At 38.9% G+C, this 22,682-nt stretch overlaps 1 protein-coding gene across 3 annotated transcripts in view; it reads right to left on the reverse strand.

Annotated features, from left to right (window-relative positions):
* Positions 1-770: 770 nt before the first annotated feature.
* The window catches only part of LOC137654666 (rhomboid-related protein 2-like), a 206,896-nt gene continuing 184,984 nt past the window's right edge, over positions 771-22,682 (reverse strand). For 2 of the 3 annotated variants that reach the window (XM_068388512.1, XM_068388513.1), the window contains exon 8: positions 771-10,280. In XM_068388512.1, coding sequence (XP_068244613.1) covers positions 10,032-10,280 — 249 coding nt within the window. In that variant the 3' untranslated portion in view covers positions 771-10,031. The remainder of the gene's footprint in view (positions 10,281-22,682) is intronic. The other variant, XR_011046674.1, reaches the window with a different exon arrangement.

The raw sequence follows: 22,682 nt of genomic DNA on the forward strand, positions 1-22,682 counted from the left end.
TTATAAATATAAAAAATACAGTGGAAAATATTTTCAGCTTAAGTTTCTATTGAGTTTATAGGAACATAAAAATTTTAGTTTATTTTTGTAAGGAAATAAGCCAGACTGGGGTTCGAACCCCGCTCAGACTTATTAGTTTCTTTGGTCGCTGCAACCTCACACCATCCTTGTGAACTAAGGATGGGGCTTTGGGGGAGCCTATAGGTCTCTGCCGAGTCATCAGTAGCCATTGCCTGGCTCTCCTTGGTCCTAGGTTGGGTCGAGAGGGGTTTGGGTGCTGATCATACTCGTCTCTATTTACGGTCAGTCTATAGGGCATTGACCTGCTTGATAAGGCATGTTATTGGCCCTTGCCTCTGCCATCCATGAGCGGCCTTTTAACTAGACATGCTCTGCAACAACACTAACTAGATGTGTTCTGCTATAATTCTAACAAGACTTGCTCTGTATTAACACCAATTAGACATGCTCTGCAATAATGCTAACTAGACATACTCCATAATAAAACCAACTAGACATGCTCTGCAAACACTTAATTACACATACTTTGCAACATCAGATAGACATACTCAACAATTATTACCTAGTACACATACTCAGTAATAATGTTAACTAGACATACTCCACAATAACACCCATTAGACATGCTCTGCAAACACATTTTGGCTAACTAGAAATATTCTGCAATAACACCAGGTGGACATACTGTACTCTGCAATCCATCATCACTCCTTCCCAAATGCATGAATAGGGAATAAATAAAAACCATATTCGTGTACATAATTTATTATAGTAAAAAATAACAAATTCCTTCAAAATCCTCTTAATAAAACATCTTGAGTACTTATGGCCTACAGTGAATATCTACAAAACGCATAGGCTTATCACATCAAAAATACAAATCACAAAAATAAATGTTTAGTAAGAACCTATGTTACTTGCTATGCTATAAATCTGTGAATATAATACACAGAACTTGTAAAAATTTATAGTTCAAAACTAAATGACAATGAACTAAATATATTTTTTTGGAAATGATGACATTCACCTTCAATCCTGTTTTCACAGTGAGTGAACAATAGCCAGCAGACATTCTGTTCACAAAGATCTCAATTAACAAACTACAGTATGTAGTTATTGATCAACTGTACATACAAATGAAAGTTCTCAGATCTATCAAATAATTCCAAATGTAACCTAGATTGTCACCAGCAACTTTAGGGAAATTGTGAATTCAGTCAACGTTTTCGTAAACTTTGAAGTCAAGCCTGTTCCAGGTCTAAAAAAAATCATTCTCCCAATTAATTCTTTTAAATGGGAGATCTTAAAACACTACAGAAGCATTATCTCAAGTAAATCTGGAGAAAAAAATTGGAACCACATACACACTTTTCCTCCGTATCAACTGTAATGTAAAATGACATGATGCCCAAAACACAATAGCTGCCTTGATTCAGCTTTAAGGGTACCTGTATTCTATTACCTAAGAAACATTACAACATATTACATTATTTCACTCTGTGCTCTTTACCATTTTGATCCAATCTGTTAGTGAAATATCCATTTCATTTATTAATAAAAAAGTAACAAACCTAAACTTGACAAATAATGTTTTAATACTCTGCTTTATCCCTTGATCAAATACAGCATTACATTACTTTACATGAAATAACTTATTTATTATGATTATTTGATAAGTTTTCAAGAGCATATACATATACTGCATATATGTATATATAAACTTAATTTACAAAACTAATAATTGTCATGTAAACCAATGCATACTCTGTACAACTGAACTGATAATATAATACCCATGAAACTATAATGAAAAGTTTTGTTCATTAAAATAATTCTTCAAACACCAAACTTATGACTTCAGAATCCAATATCAGAGTTTTTATTGCCTAAAGACTATTATTCACATTTCCCTAGTATTCATTGCAAGTTCAATGAAAGCACAGAAATTAAGTGCCAAAATGAATCCATTCTGTACAAATAATGATATGCAGTCGAAAAGGGTGGTGAAATATGAAATATAAAATATCTTTAGTTTGTACTTTCACATGAGAAAGTCTGCAAAACTATGGTAACTACAGTATAGAGAGATTGAAAATGTCACAAAACATTTTCCACTAAAAATAAAAAATACTATAAAATATAAATATGAAATAATCATTAGCATTGTGCCACTTTATGAACCGTTTGCAGAAGAAATCAAGTTTATATATATATATCATCAAAATATAGTTGTGATATAAGAGCAAGAACCATAGGTTATTAGTCTTAAGAGTGAAATAAGGAGTACAGTCCATGAATATAGGTTACAATTCCTATTTAGAACAGAAATACAGTATTAGTATAAATATGACATATTAGCTTGTTATAAGTTTCCAATATTTTTTTGCGCTTGTTTGATAAAATCAGAATGCATTATATTTTTGTAAAAAAATTCATTCATAGTCCCTTCCCAGAGGAAGAAAAGCAATGTATTTTGGGAATATTCATTGAAATAATAACTTTACACAAGAACTTAAGTCAGGTGCTTCTGAACCACAAACTTTTTATCTATCTTTCTATTTACACCATACACATTACTGTATTGACATCAGGTAGTCCACTAACAAAGTCAAATACTTAACTCACATAGGGATAACCCATACGACTCGCTTTCAGAGAAAAAAAAAAACAGTAATATTAATAAAAAGATGTGGACCTATTTAAAAACAATTACTGTAGATAAATTGGTTCAACCTACATCATACAAATTGCTGTTCATATAAATGTACAAAAAGTTAGTTTGTTATGATCAAAATCTAAACATGACACCACTGTAAAATTTGTAAACTTGAAGATTAAAATGTGAAAGTAGGCAATCGGCATAACTTGAACAAAGAATGTAGGATTTCAAAGGTAATGCGAGCTGGCACTGTATACATTTTGGAAATTTATCGACATTTTCGTTCCCTACTTACGGTTTTTTTTGGTCTTACTGTTTCATAGTAATTCTGGTAGGATACAAATATCATCTCTCCAGCACTCATCAGTTTGGAAACTAAATATGCAAGGACAGATCAGCATTTCACAAAATTAATTATTGCATTGATGAAAGTTTCTTGCAATATCCTTCGATATACAAAGTAAAAAAGCTAAAATTGAGAAATTAACCTCATTGGCAGTAATGATTTGTAATTTTTCAGTTTAAAAAAAAAACACTAACCTGAATACTACAATGAAACTAGTTATCCTACTGCATGAATACATCCCTTGAATATAGTTCTTCATTGGCAGTATTGAGATGTATTTCTATTCTACTCTCTTGAGTTATTTATTTCTTACAGACTCAACAAAGCAGTTTTCTGAATAGCTGTAGTTCTCTAGGTCAACCAAGCATTTATTTTCCTTACAAGGATGTTTAATAAGGTTTTATTCCCTTAAAATATCCAAAAACATTTATTCTTGTCTATGCAATACATTACAGATATCAAATTCAATATACAATGAATTACTACAATCAACCTATAATCTCATTCTGGTGTAAATAATAAAACACTAATATGTATACGGTAAGGACGGTTTTTCTATTTGTGCTAAAGGATTTCTATGATTCGTTTTGAAAAAGATAATTTTCATTGATTTAAACGTCAGAGCAAATATCTGAAACCTTAACAAGCCCTAAACCACGTAGGTGACATGTTAAAATGGAATTTCCGCATACAATATCTGATGATTAAGATTTATCAAATATGCTACTCTTAAAACTGTACAAATTCTAAGCAACCTTGACTGGTGTTCTCTAACATTCAAATTACTTTCCCTTTTAACTAACTTGTGAATATTCTTTTATCTTGTAAGACGATTATTTTTGCAAATTTGCTCAGAAAAAAAAAACATTGTATAAAATCCCCTGTATGTCTATCTTTAATTCTTTTAAACCTGGATATTTGTTAATTCTTAAGTGAACAAAAGTGAAGTCATTTAAAAACTAACAATTTATGACTTACTAAATTATATCTAGAAACTACCAGCTGCATTTCTATTATAGTTTTCCAACTTGATACCTATAGAATGTTCATTCAACCCTGATAAAATGCTTCTCAGCATCTACTTTCATTCAAATTCCTTGTCACTTTAGTTACTTTAATATTATAACCTGAAGCAATGAAACACTGATAAAACTGACAGTTGTTACTTGAAAGCGAACATCTCAGTTGATGGGAGGGTAATTACTGTACTATCAAAGCAAGACAATTTGTAAGGGAGAGATGGATCACTTATGTAAGATGAGGAATTTATTTTACAAATAATATTTATAAATCCTGTTAGTATTTTTGGGGCACTGAATTTCATATTACATAGGGAACTCTGATATCCTTTCTACTCTTCTCAATAATTTGTGTAACCAGACCACAAACCTTCACACACAGATCTAGTAACACACATATTAATAAAAACAATTTACAGACTTGATTACATTTGATAAATATAAGTTAAGCACTTAAAAAAATTGTCAATAATTCGGAATAAAAAATGTCTTATTCCCATGCCAAGGGATATAATGCCATGAATACTGATTTCATTTACAAATCATCTAATGTCTTCCAAGTTAAAAATGACAGCTCTACTCTGAGATAATCTGATGCCTAAAAACTGCAGTGGAATTGCTAAGAAACTTGGTGTATCAAATGGTAATTATATCAAAATATGACCATATAAAATTGTCAGAAATAACCATGTCACCAAGGAACTTTGAATTCTTAGCTGTAACTGCTGGTTCTCATAGAAGATATAATGTCCACATACTTAAAAGGGTTAGTAACTACACATCAACTTGGCATAGTTGGCAAGGTAAAATCACTCTCTAAAAATTTTCTCATGAAAAGACAATCCATTACATTCCCTCCGTTATAAAAAAAAAAAAAAATACATGAGCAGAAAATAGAGGGGTAAAATTAAATATCTGTTGCAGAACAGGGGCAGTCAAAAATTTTACCTTAGTAACAATAGGTGAAATTTCATTGGTATATAAAATTATAAAAGCCAAGGTGTACTGGCGGGAAATAAACTACTTAAAAAATTTATATAACTCTAACCCTATATATGAAACCAATGTCACAAATCTACAACAAAGGAAATACCCTCTATAGAACACCTTTAGATAAGCTGATTCCTGCTGTGACTTAGTTTCCTTGTTCCCCTACCTGACAGGATGGCTATGCTAAGAGGATTATGAACAAGAGTAAGACTCTATACTTGAAAAGATTCTTGAAGCATATTCCTATCTAAGATTTACAAGTCAAAAGACAACCAAAGAATGTCTAATTTCAAATAATTCTGATCACTAAAGAGCATGTGAGTCACTACTTAATCATACTTGAAATAAAGTTCCATATTTCTTCCATCTCACTCAGAAAAGGTAAAAAATTAATGGGTCTCTCTGGAAAGTACTGAATGAAGATTATTCATGTTAACAGCTTACTCCTATAAGTGAATATAGCTATATTTAGCCTAATCAAGGAGACATGTTCTGATAATATCGACAGAATGTATGGATGAATCATACAATGCACACACCCGTAGAACTGATTAAAATAGAGGTCACACTATCAATACTGGTAAAACACACCAGAAGCACATAAAGTATAGTAACTGAAATAAGAACATGCTGATAACCAAAAATTTATAAATCTACACAAAAATATCTTTCATACTTTAGCTTCTATCAACTTATGCTTGAGAAAACTAGTCATATCATCAAATGATCAATATAACACATGAGATTCGAGAAAGAACGTAAATAATTGGTGTACCTCGTCAAATGAACTTTTTAACTGGGAAACTTAACCTTTAAAAGTAACCAACACCGTTAGCTCTTTAGATACTGCACCAATTTTATTTGGTTTATTTATCTACCAAGAGGCAGAATCAGGTAAGTATTGTATGAAATATAGTCTTATGCATTGATTATGATTGGCATACAGTATATATCTAGCATACTACAACTTAATAGTTTTTTCAAGATATCTCTTCTGTATTCTGACAATACCTATAAACCCTGCTTCCCATACCTTACACTTTTGCTAATCAGATACTAAAGCTGCAAATCATTGCCATACCAATACACAAAATTGATGGCAGTAGTGTATATAGAAAAGGTGCTGAGGATGGATGGATGTATGGAATTTAGGGCCAAAGCCCAGGCACTGAGGGCGAAAAAGGTCATACCACACAGTCATGGTTTCTGAGTATCTATGGGAGAAAATGTTCTATCCTATACCAAAATTATTTTATAGGTAAAGATGCTTTTTATGAACAACACAATATTAAATTTTCCTCTAATATAAACCCTGACTCACAATTTCTTCCAATTCACCTTCAACCCCTATACAGTAGGTAACCAGTGAAAACTTCACCAGTATCATGAAGGCATTTTCCTATCTCCCTGTAAAACAAACATACTTTCCACCCGCCCACTGATCCATTGAACCCACAGGGAGAAAGGGGTCCCACCAACAGCAAAGATGAACAAACTCTACACAATACAATTGTACTATAAATTTTTATTTGACAAGTTATAGAAAATATCTATATTGACACCTCTAATTCTAATAATACTAATTAAGCAGTTTCTTACATAATAATCACACTATTTGATTTACAAAAACCCACTACTGATATAGTACATTCCTATCATCATGAAATTACAAAATATATACCGTATATACTCGTGTAACAGCCGATCTTGCGTATTGTGCGACCTTCAAATTTTCATCCACAAAATATGATTTTATCATATATCTCGTGCATCATGCAAGTTACTTTTTGAGAAACTAAATTACAACATACTAACATTTCTAATCCATTTCTTTATTCCATCTTCTACTTCAATGGGTTAGAATATTAAAGGATAAGATTAAAATTATTGTTAGTAATGTTATAATCATTGCGTAAACGCATACAGCCACAATAACAATCAAACAAAAAAACAGTTGTTTTGTTATGAGCACTCGAATCAGAAAGTAGCTGTTTTATTTGCATATTGATAGCATACGACAGTAAACAAAGTAGCATAAATCTGATATTTTCACATTATACCCTTATTCACTATGGAGAAATTATCAAGAAAATATAATGTCAATTATAAACTAACAAGCTGTAAATGAAGGAGAGAAAACAAACAATATTCATAGCCACTATTCTGTTTGGAATCGGCGAAAGCTGTGAAAGAAACTGGAGGAAACAAAGGGAAATTTAGTGGGAACCTATGAATTTGCCAATCGTGTAATTAAATGCAAAAGCCAAACTTTGGAGATAAAGTTACAAAGTGTCTGAAAACAGAGAATATAGTTTAGTTATAATACAATATAAATAATTTGTTAAGTTTTATAATCAAGCACCACAGCGCAAAAAACTATAAATTATTATACATCGGCAACATGAATTAAACTTCGGTTAATTTCTATATGCGATTCAATTCAACAGTAAATAAAATATGAGAAATGTATTTCAAATGAAACTATTGAAATTACTATGCTATTTGGAAAATGATGGATCAAGTAATAATTGGTCCTTTAAGGAAATATGAAATATCCTTCGTCAGTTTGCCTTAATCAGCTGATTTGGAAAGCGTACAGGAGTGTAGACTGAATTTCAAACGTAAACAATGGAAAATATTATAGTTTGCATGGTTTATTCTATAAATAAGATACTAAAATATGAATATTACATGCATTATTATTAGATACATTCAAATATAATACCAGTTTAATCAAAATCCGGTTTATTTCAAATACAGTAGATTTTTTTACCCAGTAAATGGATACACAGTTTGAACAATGACATACCCTAGTCCAAGAGTGCATATGTTAATTTTATATCTCGTGTATGATGCGACCTCCTTGAATTCAGCTTGAAATTAGCCTTCAAACTTTGCATATTACGCGAGTATATACAGTTTATACTTCCATGTATTTCCTTGAGATGGTACCGAGCATAAAACTCAGAAATTTGGTTATCTTTAGTAGCGAAACTTACTAGGCATGATTGAGGTGCCCAATGTAATAAAATAAAAAATAGAAGTTGATCTTTTATGGGGGAAAAAAAAAAAAGTTATGATAATTACGTGTGGTGGGGATAGATCCAGTAATATGTAAACCTTAAAGCTCCAACCCATTAACTATTTTTCCTATTTCTTTGATTGTTTTAGCATTCTTCCTTATGTTATACAGTACTTGAATAATGATGCTTTGATAAATGTAACATTTTTGTTTTCGTTTCTTTTTGCCACACATATTACTTATTACAAGATGAAAAATGGCACACATTTCAGTCCACTATATATTCCTCTTGGTAACAATATAGTGAATCAAATTACAGCCTCACACTTCTCTGCTTAATCAAAACAGAAGCCCTTAACCCTTTACACCTAGGCCCTTCTATTAGTAATATACTGTAGGTATAATTCACACATTACTTCTATCACTTTTCCAAATGTATGTTAGCAGCAATACAAAAAAAAACTGTTGATGACAAGTGGTATATCTACTTCAAAAGCTAAAGCAAAGCTAGGCACGAGTAGAATATGAAGTTATAATACTAATATACATTGAAAATTTTATACAGTAAAAATAGAAAGTAAGATATCTAGATTATAACATTATAATGGAGAAGATAAGAGACATTAAGAAAAATACACGAACTATGAGAAAATACAGAAATTTATAACAAAAAGGAGATTCCTTAGTTCCTTCAAATCTAAAGGACATTCTATACCTGTTATATTAACAAAGCAGTATAATATCTCTAATTAAGATAAACTAAAATATAAAAGGCATATACAATAAACAGGAAATCTTTACTTCCTGAGATCTAACTAAATAAAAATTCAACACCTTTCCGGTGGCAAATTCAACTAAATATGATATAAAGAATTCAACAAAATAAGATCTAGAATTTTTTGATAACCAAAAATGTTTGAGTTATAAAAAAAAATAAATTATCTTCTCACTTGCAACACCCAACAGGATATGTATTCAACAAAGGTAATTTTGAACTTTAAGGTATCACAGCATCTTCAAAGATTGCAGCCTTCAATGTGTTAAACAGATCATGTGGATTGTTTACAAGGGTAATCTTATCAAGATATTACAATCATATCATATATTGAAGCACATATGGTAGAGATAAACTCCCATTTCACTATACTTCAAAGAGCACATTCTTGTTACAAATACACTTCCAATGTTAAAGACACAGATCTGAAAGCACCCAGCAAAAAGGGTAATGATAAATTATTACTTCACACATTTGGATATTTGTCTTTAACAGAAAATACACAGTATACACATATCAATAATAAATAATATTCAATAAGGAACATTAATATAAAAAAATCTTTATATTAGGGCAGCATCAATCTTCAAAGGCAACAGCAGAAAAATAAGGCACCCTGGTTTCTCTTATGAATATGTAACTCGAGTACAGACTGTATCATAGAAGGCAATAAAATTCCAAGCTCAAGTACGAGGAAACTGGATATAATCACAATACCCTTCGAGTATCAAAGGGACTTGCAAGTGAGAATTGTAGTTTAAAATTCAAAATGATAAAAAAAAATAAATACTGAAACCTGAGAAAGAAAAATATTCAAAAGCTGCCTTTAGAAGCTGAAGTCAAAATACAGTATATACAAATATAAAATTCATACAGATGTATATACATAGCTATAGTATATACACTACATATATATTAATTGGCTAATAGTCCTTTTGGCATCATAAGTAAAGTTATTGATGCCACTTACATACATATGTCAAAAGACTTATTCATGAGATTTACATTCTAAAACAAAAATTCTATGCTACATAACAAAGGTATGTTTACAATTATCTTAAAAGTTAAACTCTGGCTATGCTTTAGCTTCGGATAAGACAAATATCAAATAATGTGGTCCCTTTTAATTTAGGTTGAAATTATCTGTATATGAATAAGGGAACTCTAGCCTCAACTCATTTCTTTTCCTGCTGATTTCCTTATATATCCGAACTCATATTTGAAGCTTTAAGTTCCTCAAAAGTTTTTTCAGGCATAGGTGGATATAAATCAACAAGATCAGGAAAGGCTATCTGAATGGTAATAGCAGCAATGATGAGAATCAAGAACACTGCAAGGAGTATCCACTTCAAAACAATCTCCCACCGATGCTCCTGCAGATTACGCAAGGTCACTGTTCCCAATAAGAGGCCTGCAATAAATCCAGCAAGATGGGCAACGTAGCTCACCTAATGAAGACAAAACCATGTAATTAACATTAATGAAAGGATATGGAAGACACTAAAAATTGTACTTAAGATTATCAATTAGGCAGTTCCTTAGTGGCATTCAACACCAAATTTTCCAAAAAAATTTTGTCACTTGCCCATATCCCATTTAAGATTTATAACTTTTCTGGAATGCTTATTGACCATCTATGGTCGTCATCATCATCATCCTCTCCTCCAACACCTATTGACGCAAAGGGCCTTGGTTAAATTTCACCAGTCGTCTCTATCTTGAGCTTTTAAATTTATACTTCTCCACTCATCTTCTCCTGCTCCACGCTTCAGTCCTCAGCCATGTAGGCCTGGGTCTTCCAACTCTTTTAGTGCCTTGTGGAACCCAGTTAAAATTTTGTGAACAGCGAACTACTCTCTCTTCGGGAGTGCGAAGAGCATACCCAAACCATCTACATCTACCCCTCACCACAATCCCCTCCACATATGGCACTTGAGTAATCTCTCATAGTTTCGTTTCTAATCCTGTTCCTTCCATTTAACTCCCAATATTCTTCTAAGGGCTTTGTTCTCAAACCTACTAAATCTGTTGGATAGTTTCATTGTCATACTCCGACTCATGTCTATACAGTAACACCGATCTCACTAAACTGATATATAGCCTGATCTTTATATGTAATTTCAGGCAATTTGATTTCCAAATTATATTCAACTTGGCCATTGTTTGATTTGCTTTTTTTAATCTTTCATTATATCCCAATTCTAAAGATCCTGTATTCAAGATCATAGTTCTTATATATTTAAATGATTCCACCTCATTAATCCTTTCTCCTTCCAATATTTCTTCCTTCCATTGCATTCTCCGTTCTCATCATCTTTGTCTTTCTTCTATTTGTCTTGAGCCCAACCACCTTTGATATTTCATGCATTCTGGTAAGCATGCATTGCAAGTCCTGTGGTGTTCTACTAATAAGGACAGAATTATCAGAATACTCTAGGTCAGCTAATTTCCTGTTACCAATCCAGTCCAATCCTTCTCCACCATCCCAAACTGTTCTATGAGTTACAAAAGCCATGAGGAGGATAAACAACATAGGTGACAACACATTCCCTTGGAGTACTCCACTGTTCACAGGAAATTCATTTGATAGGACTCATCTAACATTAACTTAGCATTTGCTATGCTCATGAACAGACAATGAAATTTACATATTTAAGAGGAACTTTGTAATAATGCAAGACTTTCCACTAAATTGACCAGTGCGCACTATCAAAGGCTTTTTCATAGTCTACAAAAGCCATCAAAAGTGTATTTCTATATTCTACACATTGCTGTACCACATCTTAAAATAAAACATTTGGTCAGTACAACTAACTTTCCGAAATCCTGCTTCTTCATCAATCTTTCTCTCTAGTCTCTTTAGAATGAGCATACTATATATTTTCATGACAGCTGACATAAGTGTGATGTCTTTGTAATTATTGCAATCAGTCAGGTCTCCTTATTTTGTGATTTTCATCAACGCTCCTACTACCATTCATCAGGTTTTGCCTCTTCATTTCCCATTCTACAAAATAATCTTGTAAGAATTATGGGAGTCACTTAATTTTAGGCCAATATCATCTCAGCAGTTATTCTATCGTATCAAGGGGCTTTCCATCTCTAGTTTTTTAATGATAGCTTCGACTTCAAATACACTGAATTCATTCATGGGCACATCAAGGTCTTCCTCAGCTTCAGTTATATCAATGAAATTATTCCCTTCATATCTCCAATTAATGCCATCATTAAAGTGTTCAATCCAAAATTACCTATCTTCATCTTCTGTTGGTATAAGACTCATCTCTCTTTTATGGGTATATGCTTCTTCTTTGCCCCAGTAGAGATTTCATTAATAATTCTGTGGGTAAGACTTACACCATAGCCACTACCCGAATTCATAGCTTTGTCAGCCTCCTCTGCTTTCCTGTCTAAGTATTATCTCCAGTCATTCCTGACTTTTCTTGACATCAATATCAATACTGGAATACTTAGCATTCTCTACCTTGCAATTTTCATTACCTCCTCAAAAACTTTTAACAATCAAAATTGTCTATGTCTCTTGTAACTGTATGTCCTAAAACTTCACTATCAACTGACTGATATATGCTCTTTATATCACACCATTCTTCACTAATTGCCCGCTCTTCGTCTCTTAAAGTTTTTAAGACTGATATTTATTCCTACATTCAATTGCAAAGGTTTCTCTGTGCTCATCTTCTAGAAGCTTAGTTGTATCAAAAAGGTCTATCATCTATATTTCTGTTGGGTGCTTTCAGTTTTTATTTCAGTGTAGTAATGAGGAGCTGGTGATCACTACCAATATCTGCACCTCTATAGTTTCTTACACTTCTCAGAGTCCTCCTTCTCTCTTTACTAATGGCTATGTGATCTATCTGATTTTCGTAATTACTACATGGAACACTCCATGTGGATTTGTGGTTGTACTTGTGCTGGAAAAGAGTATCTCCAATAACAGGACTGTTTGTTGAACAAAAGTGTGCCCCATTTTCATTTAAAATTGTCAAGACCATCAACACCCATCACATTCTCTACTAAATACTCCTTAAAATCAAATAAAAAATCTTACAATATGTATACACCCCAGTTAGCTACAGTGTAGCAAATAGATTAAAATCCTCAGGAATAAAAGGTTGTTGGATAACCGAAAAACATATAAATAAGGACAGCCTTGTTGTCTATCAAAAGAAAGAAATTAAAGTTTATTTTATTAATAAGTATCTTTGTAAATCAAATATAAAAACCATTACCTTATAGGTATATTCTTAAAAGTTATATATAATTTTAGCTAGTCATGTAATCAAATAAGTACAAATATTAAGAATATTTGCTAGTTGTGCCTCAAGATGGTGTCACCACCAAAACAAATTGCTTTCATATCACCCTGGCAAGTTCGAGCAGCAACATGTAGGTCAGTTAAGATATAGGGTATTTTAGATAAAATATTTACATTGAACAAATAGATTATATTAATGGTTTAATAAAATACTCTTTATATTATCTCTTTACGCTTTAGGTGTGCCTAATTTTTCTACACAAGCGAAATGTTTGAAGTAGGATTATTTGTCTGGGTTTGGCCCATTTCCTCTGCTCACACATATACCCAATAGTCTGGCCTACTCTAAACATATTTTATCACAAGCCCAGAAAAAAATCAGGCAGATCGATTTTGTCAGTAAAGGTAAACGAAACTTTAAAAGGCAAGGGATATCAAGAATACTTACAAAAAATAGACATTAGACAAGTATATTAAAAATAAGCCCTCTAAATGTGGTAATGGTGATGGGACAAAGCTGGGCATAGGTGAACATTCACACAAGCTGAAATGTGAACATACTGTGTGTTGCTCAGAAGGTAAGGAATATATGAACTGGCAAAAAAGGCAAAACTACTGAAATTGAGAAATAGCTGAATTTTTAAAATTATTTTCTTTTCTATTACACCATGCTCCATGCTTTGAAAGTGCAGCTTTAGTTGAAAAACTTGAAATACTAGCAGATACACCATAATTTTTATGAACCACTTTTGTTTTGTTTTGTGCCCTCTAGATGTGGGGATGAAGACAGGAACAAACTAATACTGGTTAGTATTAATATAATATTCTATTTTAAAATTAAATTTAATTCAATTGAACTTGACTCATATTCACTATGTCATAATCAATTAGGGATGGCTAGAAATCTAAACTTAAACCCTCTAGCAACTGTCAAAGGGTAAAATACTACCAAAATACTCTTACCAATATTCAACCTCCTGTTAACTAGTTCCAAGGCAATTTGAGGTTGATAGTGAAAATTAACTCCTCTTATAACTCCAATGCTTGAGACGTTGAATAAAACTTGCAAACATGAGGTATACATCTCTACATGTCCATTAAATTAAACATGTAAAACCAAATCAAAGGCTAGCCAATTAAAAGCAGCTAACCCATTCAATAATTCGGCAACTTAATATCAAGAGTAGAAACTGGATTACAATATTCTCTTAATGTCAAATTTTCTTCCCTACAACTAAGAGACTTAAGGAACAAAGGAAACTTTAAACCACTTGAACTTCCTTTACAAATGAGGAAACAAAGATTGTATCACCCCTCGAATGTGTTGTATTCATTACTTTCTCCTAGTTAAGAAATTAAGAGATGTAACCACTTCTGTGTTATGAAATACTATTTGAGAGTAGAGAAGCCTAGACACCCCTATGTTATGGAGTTTGTCTACGATTAACCTCTTCCTGAACAAAGGATAGGGCATTTTTGACACAAGATGAAAGCTGATCATTTAAAGTACTGTAATCCTTCAAGGACCTAAATAGACATAGTCAACTCCTAACTACGGCTTTCCACCCGAGCATTCAGAGTAAGAATGGAAAAATAACATGGAATTACATTTGAAGTTGTTATTGACCCAAAATTCTGGTAAGAAGGAAAGAATTACTGCTTTACGATCAATACCCACATTGGAGGAAACAACTTGTAATTTATCAACAAAAATAAAAAATTTTAAGTAATTTTTATTTTTCCTAACATACTTACCGAGAACTACTTTCTTAGGAGTTACCTGTAATCTCCTCTCTACCGACCAGAGTTTTGTGTAGTACACCCTATACCCGTTTTCTATGGAGGGCTAACCCGGGAGTGAGAGAACGTGCCCCGAGGGTAGCCTTTGCGCTAGGTCGAGGTCCGCTTGGGTCGTGTGCGCCAGATGTTGCAAAAAGTCCTTGCAAGGGCAGAGAGGCACTCGGGGAAGGTAGGGAGGGCCATTACCCGAAAGTAGTTCTCGGTAAGTATGTTAGAAAAATAAAAATTACTTAAAATTTTTGATTTGTTCCAACACGAATACTTACCTCGAACTACTTTCTTAGGAGACTTACACTTCAGGAGGTGGGAGTGCCTTCCTGACCTTCAGACCCAGCAAGCGGACGCCAAGAGGCCTAGGTATGAATTAGGTTTTAAAATAAAAACACACTGGGAAAACGGACGATAGGGTAACTACACAAAGAGCTCACGTTAGTGTCAAAGTACTCACCCTTTGAAAAAATTCTTTTGATGCTGAGTCCAGTAATGCAGTTGCAGAGACGTGTTCTTCAATGGTTACAAGTGTGGTTATCTCCAATAGGGATAGGAAACGGGGATTAGGGTGAAAGGGAACGAACCTGTGTCTCCTGGTTTTGCTATCCACGATTGAGCCTGGGGCTTTACCGTTAAATCACTTGGAGCGCGGAGATGACTGTCCCAATGGAGAACCCGTCTAAGGACCTTCTTGAGTAGTCCTTGAGGTAATGGGCAGTAAAGGTTGACTGGTTCGACCAGGTGCGCGCACGAAGGATCTGACCCACTGCCATGTTCTTCTCAAAGGCTAAGGAAGTGCTCAGACCTCTGATGTCATGGGGCTTGGGAGTGCCTGGCAAGGCCAGTCCCTCCTCCTTGTAGGCCCTGGCAATAACTTGTCTCAACCAGAAGGAAATGGTATTCTTCGATACCTGTTTCTAAGTAACACCTGTGGAGACGAAAAGGCTCTTGATGCCTGGTCGGAGATGTGCAGTCCTTTCAAGGTATTTTCTAATGGCACGGACAGGGCATAACCTCAAATCCTCAGGATTCCCAGTCCTAGGAATAGCTGGCAGAGAGAAACCCTCAAATTTTGGATCCCAGACTGCTGGGTTCTGGGTTTTCGCCACAAACGAAGGAACAAACTTGAAAGAGATCTCTTTCCACCCTTTCGAATGAGAGACGTCATAAGACAGCCCATGGATCTCCCCTACCCTTTTCGCAGACACCAAGGCTAACAAAAAGACTGTCTTGAGAGTGAAATCCCTGTCTACAATATCTTTCATTGGTTCGAAGGGGGGGAAACTTAACATCTTCAGGACCCTAGCTAAGTCCCACTGAGGCACCCTAACTGCTTGCAGGGGGCAGGACTGTTCAAAACTCCTGACAAGCATAGAGATGTGTCTAAAGGAACCCAGGTCGATGCCCTTCAGAAGGAAGACTTGACCCAAGGCTGCTCGTACTCCTTTTATAGCTGGGATTGACATCCCTATCTCGTCCCTGAGGTATACTAGAAAGTCTGCTATGTCTGGGACCGTTGCTTTGAGGGGCTTTATGCGCTTCGAAGCGCACCACTTCGTGAAAGAGGCCCATTTCGCTTGGTAGACCGCTGCCGACGACCTTCTCAGGTATCGCGACATCCTCTTAGCTGTTCCTGCTGAATATCCTTCCTTCTTCAGGAGTCGCTCGATAGTCTCCAGGCGTGAAGGCGTAGAGACTGTGGGTTGTCGTGGAACCTGAGAAAGTGCGGCTGTTGCAGAAGATCTGACCTGTCGCGGAGTGGCCACGGAGGATGGCTCGCCAGGTCTTTTAGGTCTGCGAACCACTCTCTCTCCGGCCACCAGGGCGCTACCAAAGTCATCCTTAAGTTCCGGGCAGCCCTTACTATGTTGAGTATTTGCCTGATCAACGTGAAGGGGGGAAAAGCGTACACGTCTAGGTTGTCCCACTTGTGCTGAAAGGCATCCTACAAGGCTGCCCTTGGGTCTGGGACAGGAGAACAATACACGGGAAGTTGCGCGTTCAGCTTGGTTGCAAAGAGGTCCATCACCGGGGAACCCCAACGTTGAATGATGAGCTTGGCTACTTCCGGAAGGAGGGACCATTCTGTCCCTACTATCTGACCCATCCTTCTGAGACCGTCGGCTAGAACGTTCTTTTTCCCGGGGATGAACCTTGCCAATAACACAACCTGGTTCGTTTCTGCCCAATCTAGGATCTCTAGGGCGAGATCGCACAACTCCCTTGATTTCAAGCCTCCTTGCTTCTTTATGTACGCTACCACTGTGGCGTTGTCGCACATCAACGCCACAGTGTTTCCCCTTAGTAGATCGACGAAGTGCAGGCAAGCTTTCTGGACTGCCTTCAACTCTAGGACATTGATGTGTAGGTCCTTCTCCCCGTCCATCCAGGTTCCTCTTGCCGTCCCGTTGAGGAGATGGGCTCCCCATCCCTGGTTGGAGGCGTCTGTGAATAGAAGTAATTGGGAGGGTCGGTCGCGAAGGGCATCCCCTTGAGCGAGTTCGACTGGCAATGCCACCATTCCAGGGAGGGTATTGTGTTTGGTAGGACTGGGATTAATTTCTGGGGCGAGTCCAGTTGGTTCCAGAAGTTCTTCAGGTTCCATTGGACGGCTCTGAGTCTGAGTCTCCCCTGGGGAACCAGTTTTTCCAACGACACCAGATGACCTATTAGTCTTTGCCAGTCCTTCGCCCTCCTGGGTTGCCCCGACAGGAACGGACGAAGGATCTTCATCAGATTGCTTATCCTCTCTTCCGACGGGAAAGCTTTCACTAGTAGGGAATCCAGTGTCATCCCCAAATAGGTCATTCTGGTGGAGGGAGATAGGTTCGATTTTTCTGGGTTGATTATGATACCCAGACCCTTGCAAAACTGGAGAAGCTTTATACCTTGCTCCTTCAAAACGTCCTTCGAGGAGGAAAGAAGCAACCAGTCGTCCAGGTACCGGATGAGGCGAATGCCTCGCTCGTGGGCCCACACCGAGACTGTCGTGAAGACTCTCGTGAATACCTGGGGAGCTGTCGACAATCCGAAGCAAAGGGTCTTGAATTGCAGGATCTGGGTACCCCATTTCACCCGGAGAAACTTCCGACTTGAGGGATGGACCGGAATTTGGAAGTAAGCGTCCTTGAGGTCTATGGTCATCATGTAGTCTTTCTCCCTCAAGGACAGCAGGAGTGACTTCGGCGTGTCCATTTTGAACTCTGTCTTTCGTACAAACTTGTTGAGCGCCGACAGATCTATCACCGGTCTCCACCCCCCCGTCGCCTTTTCTACCAGGAACAGACGGCTGTAGAAACCTGGCCCTGGGTGCAGGATCTCCTCCATGGCGCCCTTTTCCAACATTGTGGATACCTCTTCTTGAAGGGCAGCCCTCTTCAACGGGTCCTTGGGTACCAACCACTCCGACAGGCTGGCCGGAATTAGAGGGGGAGGTTCTGCTAAGAACGGTAACCTGTAACCCTCCTTCAGTACGGACACTGTCCAGGGCTCTGCTCCATGAACCTTCCATGCTTGCCAATGTAGTCTGAGGCATCCCCCAACCTGAGGCTTGGGCAGGAGTAGGGGGCCTCCCACTCTATCTCCTCCTGGAGGAGCGGCCTGAACAGCCTCTCCTGGAGGCAGAATAACCTGTCCTAAACGAGGCCGACGCTGCTGGGGCTCCTCTACAGGGGGGGCTGAGGCGCTGAGGCCCACGAGGAAGAAGGGGCTTCTCTCCTCGTCAGGCTAGGTGGGGCCTGAGAAGCCGAGGAACCGTCTGAGGCTGACCTCTTGTAGGGGGGCCTCCTTACCGGTGGGGGCCTGGGAGCGTTCACTTCTTTTCTCTTAGCCACCTTCTCCATGATCTCCTCTAACTCCTTCAAGGGGAACAAGGAGTCACCCCACACAGGAAGGCTCCTCATGGCCCTCGCCTCTCTGTCTGGGACCTTTCGGGAAAGCTTCGCCAGGATGGTGTCCCTTTTTCGAAGAACCCAATTCGCTGACAGGGCGAGGGACTGGTAGGTGAGGAACTTAAAGGTCTTGCCCCCGGAGATGATAAGCTCCCTCAGGAGGCTTTGCTGTTCTGGGTCCGTCAGGTCATATGTTGCTTGCACACCTACTAGTGTGGAAGCCCACCAGTCCAACCAAGAGGAGACGTGAACTAGGTCTTTAGACATCTCCTCCATCATCGCAGCCTCCGATTGTGAAAAACAAACCGGGGCTGAAGAGGCTCTGTCCTCCGAGGCACCCTGTCCCAGAATGTCGAGAGCAGGCTCCACCTTGCAGGCTCCCAGTCGTTGTCCCTCTGGCACATAAACCCTGCTCTGTGTTTTGAGCCCTTGGAGCAACTTCGAAGAGCTCTGAGTCTTGGGAGCTTCGGCATTGCCTGCTACAACTCTATCGACGTGTGCTCGTCCCAGGACGAGATCTCGGGCTACAGGAAAGGCCAGGGAGGATTTTTGTTGGACAGGTGCTTGCATCAAACGGGTAAGGCTGGACCTCCAGTAGTCCTCATCGGTAGCAACTGGCTCTTCAATTCTGTGATGCCTTCGGATCAGGCTTATAACTTTCCGATAGGCCGAGTCCTCGGTCGGGGAACCTTCCCTACGTCGGCAGAACCCTCGACCTGATCCCGAGGGGCCAGGTCACCGGGCACTCCCACCGGGCGCCTTGGTTCTGGCACAACAGGCACTCCCCTGCGGAGGTACTGGTCTTCCCCGGCGGAAACCTCCGCACCAGGTACGGGGGTTAGAACTGGCATCGCCGAGCCGGTGAGGACCACCGTCCGATCGTGCTCTCTGGGGGACGAGGACGCGGATCCCGTGGGCTGACCCGACGGCGGGAACCGTTCCTTAAAGTCTGAGGGCCGCACCAGCTGGGCTGATTCGGCCAGGCTGCCCGAAAGGAAGCACGGTTCCCCCCGCTGGGCGGGGTGAACCGGAAGCTTCGCGGCCTTACGCCTGCCTGAAGAGGCCATCTCGCATTTCTCCCTGCGAGGGTCATATCTCCGTCTGGAGGAAGGTCTCCGTGGTGAGAAATCCCTGGATTGCCGGTCTGGGGTACACTGTAACTCTGACTTACGGGGTACGAATACCCAATCACCATCGGGGGACCTACTCCTCCTGTGTTTCCTCCGTGGAGAGCGGGACCGTCTCCTGCTGAACCTCGAACAGGATCTTGAGCGGGAACGCCTGCTCTTGGACCGCTCCCTCCAGCGCCGATGTCTCCTCCTGGCCTCTTCTTCTGAAGAGAATGACGCCCCACCATCCGAAGAGCCCGACGACACTGTACCACCCGCACGGCGGGCAGGAGCGGGGGCCGCGGAGGGCTTCGCGACTCGTTGCGTACCCGAGGTAAAGGGTTGCAGGAAGGTTTCTAGGACCGTCGTCAGAGGAGCTGGGAACGAGGGTTGGCGCCCAACACTAGGGAACCAGGTATCCAGGCCCTCTTCCATCTGCATAGGGGACCTACCTGGCGTTTTAGGGAGCTTCCACCCGAAGGAATCACTTACCGTGGTGTCTAACTTACCCTGGGTGTCGCCGCCTGCCGAAGAACCTGAAACACAGGCCCACGAAGGGGGCGAAGAAACAGGAACAACATTACTACACCATAAGGGGTCGTCGGAGGAAACGTGCCCCCCAAGCACAAGGGCCGAGTCTCCAGAACCCCCTGACACAGCACTACCAGGCTCCCCACTAGCCCGAGAAGGCCCCGCAATTCCCACTTCACACACACTAGACTCCTGGGGAAGAACCCTCGGCTCCTTCCCCGCAACGGACTTACCTCGTCCCCTACTCTGGGTAGGGGAAGGCGAGACAGAAGCCCCGTCGGACCGTCCACTGGGCGACGGTAGAGGCGAAGAGACGCTAGATTTTCTGGGCGAACGTTTCGACGACTTCTTTTTCTTCGTGCCGTATCGCACCCACTGAATCTCACTCCAACCAACACACTCAAAGCACGTATCCGAAGGAGAGCACATCTTGCCCCTACAGGAAGAGCAAAGGGAGTGAGGGTCCACTTCAGGTTTGGAGAGGAACGCTCCACACGATTTTCCGGCTCTAGGCCCAGGACAACGGCGGATTTGCTCCATAGCACACAACCACAAGACACAGGAACGCAGGGAATCAAAGGGATACACTTGGGAAGCACAAGGAAGGGTAGTGAACACACAGGAACACAAGGGATAAGCACAAAGTTACCACGCAGTAAACACGCGGGACACACGAGGCGGACACAAAGGGTCGAGAGAGACGAGAGCAACGTGGTATCATGTCGCGACCAGAGAACTTACTGGCGCACACGACCCAAGCGGACCTCGACCTAGCGCAAAGGCTACCCTCGGGGCACGTTCTCTCCCTCCCGGGTTAGCCCTCCATAGAAAACGGGTATAGGGTGTACTACACAAAACTCTGGTCGGTAGAGAGGAGATTACAGGTAACTCCTAAGAAAGTAGTTCGAGGTAAGTATTCGTGTTGGAACAAATCGGGTATTCAAGAAAAGCTCCTTGAATCCAATGACTGTACGAGCTAAAACTAAGAATCTGACAGGAATTTGAAGACAGAAAACTAGGTCAAAATTACAATTTTGTAGATTGATTTTGACTTACGTGGATCATCAATATAGAAGGATCTGATAGTCTTTTACGACAGAATTGATGGAAATTTCTAAATCTGTGCGCTGTACTACAGCAATCAACATAGATCAATAACCCTTCCTAATTGCAGCCAAAGTGCTAAGGTACCATTTGCATATCTGATGAAAAACTCTTTGATATTGTCAAGAGTGGAGTTAGTTGTAGGAAAAACCTCTTGACTTGCACCAACTTTAGTAGAAAAAAGTGCTGTTGATAAAGAGATTTGGTGAAATTTCTTTTGCATGCAATTATGGAAAGTCTAGAGGGTTCAATACATCTTTTTGCTCTGAGTACACTAGGGTCACAAACAATTAGCACAAATAGGAGGGGCCCATGTGATTATCTGAGAAGATCCTTCCTTGTAGATTGACTGAAGACAATTTTCTAGTAGAGGTCAAAGGTTTGGGAACCCCTTTTTTTGAGGCCAGAACAGTACCACAAATCTCATCCTTCCGTTGTTCAACAACCTAAATTTGTCGACCATATTTCTAATCACGGCAAAAGGAGGGAACACATAAAAATTCAGGTTTGCCTATTCTTGTAATATAGCAGCTAGTGCCAAAGCTCAATAATGCAATATTGGAGGGCAACATACTTCTATCTCTCGATTGAGATTACCCAAGACTTCCTCATTTCTTCTACAACTGCTGACATATGTGAGGCTGAGGAAACCATGAAAATGAGCTGATTTTTTCCACAAAGGGGGTTCATCAAAATTCCCTTTCTTGAACAAATTGGGTTACCAAAGTAAAATTCTTGGCTTTCATCCAGCACATATATTCCTGAGCTAGAAGGGATAGGGTTCTTAGCTTGATACCTCCCTGTTTCCTCACATAAGACAAGGGGGTGGTGTTGAAAGAGTAAAGTGAAAAAAATCTTGTTTATTACTAGATATTATATCAACAACAAAAATCTTAGAATAGCTAGTAGCCCTAAGCCATTGATGTACCCTCAACACTCCTTTTGAAATTGTCAATGAAAGGAGAAAAGTTGGGATCCTCTGCAAACAGCACACATGGGAAGAATCTCTGCCCGCTGGTAAGAGTTTGAATCTTTTTGGATTTCATAGCCATAGGTAAAAGAAAAGAGTATGGTTTGAAAAGTGAGGATTTGTCCTACATTTTCTGCTGTCTTGTTAAATTTCTTTTTTGTAGCTTTTGAAGTTTTAAG

The sequence above is a fragment of the Palaemon carinicauda genome, chromosome 15 (genome assembly GCF_036898095.1).
Source record: "Palaemon carinicauda isolate YSFRI2023 chromosome 15, ASM3689809v2, whole genome shotgun sequence".
Taxonomy (NCBI): domain Eukaryota; kingdom Metazoa; phylum Arthropoda; class Malacostraca; order Decapoda; family Palaemonidae; genus Palaemon; species Palaemon carinicauda.